General features: G+C 37.8%; 3 protein-coding genes across 3 annotated transcripts; 2 read left to right on the top strand and 1 right to left on the bottom strand.

Moving 5' to 3' along the window:
• LOC132553901 (cylicin-2-like) lies at window positions 1–936 on the top strand. The gene has a single exon (XM_060218191.1). The coding sequence runs from the start codon at window positions 1–3 to the stop codon at window positions 934–936; it is 936 nt and encodes a 311-aa protein (XP_060074174.1).
• Window positions 937–945: 9 nt separating this feature from the next.
• On the top strand, window positions 946–1,668 carry LOC132553900 (ABC transporter F family member 4-like). Its single transcript, XM_060218190.1, has one exon. It carries the CDS (start codon window positions 946–948, stop codon window positions 1,666–1,668), a length of 723 nt encoding a protein of 240 aa, XP_060074173.1.
• A 1,554-nt stretch (window positions 1,669–3,222) lies between these two features.
• Window positions 3,223–5,091, bottom strand: LOC132553899 (uncharacterized). The gene is made up of 3 exons (XM_060218189.1): window positions 5,010–5,091; window positions 4,106–4,651; window positions 3,223–3,434 (listed from the first exon to the last, which is right to left on the bottom strand). Exons 1-3 carry the CDS (start codon window positions 5,089–5,091, stop codon window positions 3,223–3,225), a joined length of 840 nt encoding a protein of 279 aa, XP_060074172.1.
• Between the last annotated feature and the right edge of the window lie 2,736 nt (window positions 5,092–7,827).

Here is a 7,827-nt window from a genome sequence, read left to right as displayed (position 1 = left end):
ATGGACAACAAGAGGGACAACAAGAGGGACAACAAGAGTGGACAACAAGAGGGACAACAAGCGTGGACAACAAAAGGGACAACAAGAGTGGACAACAAGAGGGACAACAAGAGTGGACAACAAGAGGGACAACAAGAGTGGACAACAAGAGGGACAACAAGAGGGACAACAAGAGGGACAACAAGAGTGGACAACAAGAGGGACAACAAGAGTGGAAAACAAGAGGGACAACAAGAGGGACAACAAGAGGGACAACAAGAGTGGACAACAAGAGGGACAACAAGAATGGACAACAAGAGGGACAACAAGAGTGGAAAACAAGAGGGACAACAAGCGTGGACAAAAAGAGGGACAACAAGAGTGGACAACAAGAGGGACAACCAGCGTGGCCGACAAGAGAGGACAACAAGAGGGACAACAAGAGTGGACAACAAGAGGGACAACAAGAGGGACAACAAGAGTGGACAACAAGAGGGACAACAAGAGTGGACAACAAGAATAGACAACAAGAGGGACAACAAGATTGGACAACAAGAGGGACAACAAGATTGGACAACAAGAGGGACAACAAGAATGGACAACAAGAGGGACAACAAGAGTGGAAAACAAGAGGGACAACAAGAGTGGACAAAAAGAGGGACAACAAGAGTGGACAACAAGAGGGACAACCATCGTGGCCGACAAGAGGGACAACAAGAGGGACAACAAGAGTGGACAACAAGAGGGACAACAAGAGGGACAACAAGAGTGGACAACAAGAGGGACAACAAGAGGGATAACGAGAGTGGACAAAAAGAAGGACAACAAGAAGAACAACAAGAGGGACAACAAGAGTGGATAACAAGAGGGACAACAAGAATGGACAACAAGAGGGACAACAAGAGGGACAACAAGAGTGGACAACAAGAGGGACAACAAGAGGAACAACAAGAATAGACAACAAGAATGGACAATAAGAGGAACAACAAGAGTGGACAACAAGATTGGACAACAAGAGGGACAACAAGAGGGACAACAAGAGTGGACAACAAGAGGGACAACAAGAGGGACAACAAGATGGATAACGAGAGTGGACAAAAAGAGGGACAACAAGAAGAACAACAAGAGGGACAACAAGAGTGGATAACAAGAGGGACAACAAGAATGGACAACAAGAGGGACAACAAGAGGGACAACAAGAGTGGACAACAAGAGGGACAACAAGAGGAACAACAAGAATGGACAACAAGAATGGACAACAAGAGGAACAACAAAAGTGGACAACAAGATTGGACAACAAGAGGGACAACAAGAGTGACAACAAGAGGGAAAAGAGTGGACAAAAAGAGGGATAACAAGAGTGGACAACAAGAGAGACAACAAGAGTGGACAACAAGAGGGACAACCAGAGTGGCCGACAAGAGGGACAACAAGAGGGACAACAAGAGTGGACAACAAGAGTGGACAACAAGAGTGGACAAAAAGAGGGACAACAAGAGTGGACAACAAGAGGGACAACAAGAGGGACAACAAGGGGGACAACAAGAGTGGACAACAAGAGTGGACAAAAAGAGGGTCAAAAAGGGGGACAACAAGAGTGGACAACAAAATCGAACAACAATGCGCGGGAAAAACACAGCAAACACTAAAAGAAATGAAAATATTAAGATCCCATGTGTTGCAATTTGAAAGCAGATCTATATCTCTTTAACATCTTTGAAAGAAATACAGAAGAGGAGTTTCAATTCTGACAATAGGCCCACTTTAATCGCCTCGTACGATCATGCAAAGGAATACATTAGACAGGTTCTCCGATTCCTCCTTAACAACAGGACAACGGAGAAACCCCCTATGACCTATAAAGGGTGTCCCATATTTAGCCGCCTCTTATGACACGCAGTAAATATAGCTGTGATTTTCTAACTCTTCGTTTTCTTTCTTTTCTCCAGCATGCGTTCCATATTAAGGTACCGTAGGTATTGTGAATTAATACTATTATTTTTCACTGGAAGCATTGCTACATACATAGACGACCTTAGAACTATACAATAGCTTCAAAGATTTTCAAACAAAACTCGTGTGATCGTCTAATGAAATGTAAAAATGTTCATTCGCTCTATTTATGGGTGAAAGATTATCATGAATGTGTTCATGCGCGGTTATAGTGGAGTAAGTAATAGATTGTGTATTTCGTGTTACTGTGAGTAGTATATCAAAATATAACATTATAATGAATCAAAATAGCATTAATAGAATTACCAGCTCAAATATGTATAACGATAACAAAGGGTATTTTTTGTGATATTTCAGCTTCTGTTATATCGATAACAACATAGGATGTTGTCATCAATGTTCTTTAAATAATGCAAGGAACTTGCTGAAAGTTACCTACATAAGCACTTTAAATATCATGTTTACTTACATATATATCTTGTATCGAATACCATATCATGAAATATTAACACTCCCGCGAACTTGGAGCGGTATTGAGTTGTCGTTCTTGACTACAACGCTAAGCGTGATAGGTGCCCGCTCAAGCCGAATTCGTCGCCCGGACGGAGACACAGTTTCATGTTATTCGTAAGTTCTTTCTCGTTTATTGTGAAGTAAGTGTACTGTTTTTATATCAAGAAATTATTCAAAACCCATATGCGCTCATATTTTAGCATGCGAAGCTCTGGATTTGTCGTGACAAATACCGGGGTAAGAAATTCCCTTTGTTGGAATTTCCCGACTCTAAATTAGATCAAAATGACAACATTTGCTTTATTCAAGCGATTTCATTGGTTGGTATAATAAGATGATGGATAATCGTCCTACGTCATTTTGAAAGTAATATGCGATTGGCTGAGAAAAAGAAAAGTTATAAACGCGAAACCAGGCGAACCCCTGCAAGGCGTACTCTCGGTATACAGTCACGGACTGACTTCACAATAACCTTTTTTGACGGTGAAATTTCGTTTGCTTTTAAATTAGAAATTAATTGTACATTTTCATGAATACTTCAACTATAATTCGCCGAAAGTAATAGAGTTAATTTTTCATCGATAGCGAACAACGGACGGAAAACTCAACAAACTCGGGCTTTCATGCACAAGAAACTGTTCACTCGCCAAGAACAGTAACTCTGTATAAATCTCAAAGGACAAGTATTTCCCGCTATGGAGTATTCCGATACAAAACGTGTGGAGATTTATATCGCTTTGTATCACAGAGTGGTATCCATATAATTTGTAAAAATAGCTAAATTGAGAAATACGAGAAAACGTTAAAGCAAAACCCTTGTTTGTCAAGAATGATACCTTTGAAAGATGCGGGTCCAGTCGACGTAGGAGTAGTTGAAGTGGTTGGCTGGGTAGTGGTCGTAGTGGCAGTAGTGGTAGTGGTAGTAGTGGTGGAAGTAGTAGTTGTCGTCACCTGGCAACCATCTGCTGACGTCACACTGCTTGTACTATCTGTAATATAACTTAAATATCTATATATTTCTCATCAATCATGGAATAATCTTACTGAATAATAAAAACTCATCTTGGAAACACATATATCCTTGCACTACTTGTAAACGTTCTTTTAACAAGTAGATTTTAAATAAAATACTCTTGTACCAATCTATTAATGTAAAATTAATTTTTGTAGTCAGGAAAATTTACTTAAGATGGGTAACTTATTCTGTTTCATTTTCCGCGTATGTTGACCTACATAAAGAAGGGCAATGGAGTTCATTTACTAGTATGCTTATATAATGAAAAATATTGAAAAAGTTTCAACTTCTTAAATAGGTTCCTGTCATCAACACGTGACTTGTAACCTTGACATAACATGAAAACTATTGTCTCTTTTTAAGTACAATGGACGATGGTAACGCACGTCGGGTTTACAGCGCTTAGTCGGTAAATTAGTTCGAAAGGTAATAAAGTTGATGTCGGAAAAATATCATTTTTTAATTTTTTTTTAATTAGATGTTTCGAGTGCGAAAGTCCAAAAATATAAGCTGGGGATTAATATCTCCTTCTACATTACACAGGTGTGATGGGCTATTTTTCGGTCAGCAGTGTTGTAATCGTTTAAGCCGTCTCACAAATATCTTAAGAAAAAGAAAAAAAAACATGGCAGTTACACCACTTACCGATTTTGGGAACTAGTATAGGAACAACATCACACAACACGCTGAAAGTGTCCACTACATGGTTATTGTCGGTATCCGGGTCAGTTGACACGAACATCAACTCCGACTGCGAAACAGATGACCCGATTCCTACTGTGTAAGCATGAACTTCGTTAAGGCCCAACTGAGTTCCGACAGCAGCTGTGAGATATATAGGTGTGGATTGGCTATATGCAACGAGGACTAACGTGTCATCTGCAAGGGTACGGGCACCCTTGCTTGCTTGGAATGAGCTGTCTTTTACGAAATTAAGACCAGACACCATGCCATTGGATCCAGACGGTGCTATGGATTTTAAATTAGTTATAGCTGTCAACAGTCCAGCACTGTCCGTGTAGTCATCAAAATCAAAGGCTTCCGAGACAGTTGACGAAAATGTCACCACAGAGACAAGCATATCGTTGGGTCCAATGGTTAGAAACGAGACAACATTATGTATAAAGTCTATCACAATGTTAATGTCATCGGCTGTGGCTCCGTCAGTTACATCCACCAAAAACACAATATCTGAAATTAAATTGTACACATCAGTACCATACTGCCACGAGCGTAAGTCATAGAAGCGACATGTTAATATATATCAGTTTACACAAATCGCCTAACACATAGCGACCGTTAATAGGGTTAAATAAATCCATTAGAATCAGAATCTTAAGAACGGTGATTGTTGTCTTCATTCAAATTAGTATGAGTTGTTAATTTGAAAAAAACAAAACAACAATATAAAAAATTAACTAAATGAAAATAACAAAAAAATAACAAACTTTTAAAGATTCACACACAAAACCTGTCTACATATTTTTGTAAAAATGATTATGTATGCAAACATCTAGAATCAATAAAACCATTTACAACAACAGCTTACCTTTTTGATTCGATATAACGGGTTTCACTGCAGCCAGCAGGGCAACTAAGAGTAAATATCTCCAAATATTTCTCGAATGCATGCTTTATAATTTAAGATGCACATCTTGATTCCCCGAAAACAAAAAATATAGTCGATGACAGATACAGAAAGGAAGACTGTTTCGCCTTCGACATTGGGGCCGACCTGGTCTGCTGAGGTGTTCTGAACAATCTACCCGACCCACTATTACACGGTAGCTTTTGTCATTCCTTCAAATAATTAGCTAGTTTTGTTGTCAGTGAGCCTATCCCGTATCGATTAGACAACGGTAGAAAACACCAACTCCCGTCCTTCTCTACTGATTTACTAAGTCACCCCTTTCAAAGATAATACACTGAATAGTTTACAGTCATAGACGGACAAATTCTGACATCACAAAAACGTGTCTATAGAAATGTTATTGTGTCTATATAACAGGATATATGTAAAACCTATACAGAGAGATTTTTACTTGTGACTTTTCTCAACATATATCATGTTCGCTATGTTTAAAAAACAAAGGAATGTTCCGAAAAGGAACCATAATTGGAGAGAATTATTAATTTTTTTCTCATTGTACAGAAGATTCTCTTTCGTTCAAGATTTAAAAACACAAATGTATTTTTGTCTTTAGTTTTTTTGTTGTGCTAATGGTTAGTTGTTTTCCTATACCAATTACATCCGACAACGCCTTTACAAAATTTTAATTACAAATTATTTTAATAAAACAATTAAACTTTTACATCTGAGTAACGGGCATGAAAGCCGGACGATGAATACACTACAATTATAGAGTGGAAATATGTCCCTAATTGGATATTGTAACACCCACATTTACTAAATATTTACAGCATAATTTTACACCACAACAAAAACTGATTTTTGGGAATGAAGTTTATTTAGAATTTTAAATGTTAATTTTGACACGAAAATGAGTCCTGATAGTCTTGTTGTGTTAGGAGAAGTCATAACTGAACTCGAGATTGTGTGTTTTATGTATTTATAATAGTTCATCATGACTTGTCGTTTGGTAATTTAGAACAGACCAAGATTTACATATGTAAATGCTGGAGTGATTGAATTTGTAGTGATGGCTGACAGAGAAAACTTACAAAGAAGCTATAGTTTCCAATTCTACTGTCAAAACCGTATTTCTGTGGTTGATATATGCCTTCGTCAATACAATAATAAATCAGAATTTTGTGTAAACTGTCACCTCATAAAAGATTATGTTTAATTCGCTACATCTGGCAGCAAATTCAGGCTACATATGATGGCGAAAGACGGAGAGACCAGACACACCTGTTTTAGTGTTGATAAAGCTTTTAAACAACGCCTAGAATGCTTTTACCTTGCTGTAAAACTGAGAGTGCTTTTTAGTGGAGCTGTTTAAAATAACCATATTTGTTTGACAAGATTTTAACAAATAGTAAACTCACAACATAGAGTTTCGAGAGATTCAGGTATATGAATATCATGGACAAGTTTTACACTTGTCATAAATATCTAATTTGGAGGTATATAATTTTGTTTGATATGAAGTAGTTTGTGTGCTGCTTGTTAGATTGACAAACGGCTCCGTTGTTGATTGTTTTGTCCTTATTTTGGAAAGTGACATTACTTATTTGGAATGACCTACATTAAGATGGCAGATGCCGTCGTTGAAGCAAAAGACACTTACCCTTGTCATGTTTGTATTACAAATTAGAAGCAACTTTTGAATATTCCCGTCCACCAAAGGTCGATAAAAATGTAGTACAAACACCCAGTAATTGTGTTCGGGATGAACAACAAATTTTAATAAAAAAAAACATTTAATGTGCATAATTATAAAAACAGACTTTAAGGAAGCCCACTCCTCTCAATTCTCATGACAATAAGCAAGAATCAGTGCATCATAACGTTTGTTCAATGTTTCGTCTTCTCACAACACATAACATTGTGGTATCAACGCCCATTTATGACTAGTAAGGTTGTTGGGTAAGATTACGCAATGCCATATTCCCTGTCACTTCGCCTAGATATCCGGGTACTGACGGGGCAATGTACTCTTTCTCTTTATTCTCACTGGGTCAAAGATAATGACCATTTTTTTTCCTTTTTCATGCCTTGTAGCATTCGATTATCGTCATAATCAATGAAGTGTTTACATATAAGTTGAGATCAATTAACATACGTTAACTAAATAAAGAAACGCGGATGTGATGAGAAAAGAATCCGGACTCGATATCAAATATGGGTTGGGCTCTGTACAGCAGACTGCATGATATCAATGATCAGTATAATTGGACAAAGATAAAGGGAAACCGTATTCCTTACCGGAATTATCAGTCCAAAGGTGAAATATGTTAAGCCAGCAGTAACGAGATCGACGGGTGCCAATGAGTGCGCCACGAGGCATTCAAGTAGAAAACAACCCCTTCCCCCCTACCCCATTCTTAACACGCACAATATATACCGTTCATGTTTGGTCGTGATAAATAAACTGATGTCCTTCGTGATTTTCATATTATTTAAAACCACAGCAATCATGGACAATTTTCTAGACGTGGATGAATATCTTTAGTTACTGTGACATCGCGTTAGTTGCGGCATCCGTACTAAAGTTGTGGACATTTAATAATTACACGGGTAGATTAAGGCGTAAAATAGCACTGCAATCTACACCATCTAAATTAGTCCCTATTTTGTTATCCATGTCATGACATACGATTGAAATAACTTTGACGTGACCTCTTTTCTTTTTTTGTGACTTAAATATACCTTGAACAAACCAGTCAGTGTGTACCGAATCCTT

The sequence above is a fragment of the Ylistrum balloti genome, unplaced genomic scaffold, assembly GCF_031769215.1.
Source record: "Ylistrum balloti isolate Yb309-2 unplaced genomic scaffold, AGI_CSIRO_Ybal_v1 Utg370366, whole genome shotgun sequence".
Classification (NCBI taxonomy): domain Eukaryota; kingdom Metazoa; phylum Mollusca; class Bivalvia; order Pectinida; family Pectinidae; genus Ylistrum; species Ylistrum balloti.
The sequence above is the reverse complement of the archived record's forward strand: the minus strand, read 5'-3'. Positions and strand labels throughout refer to the sequence as shown.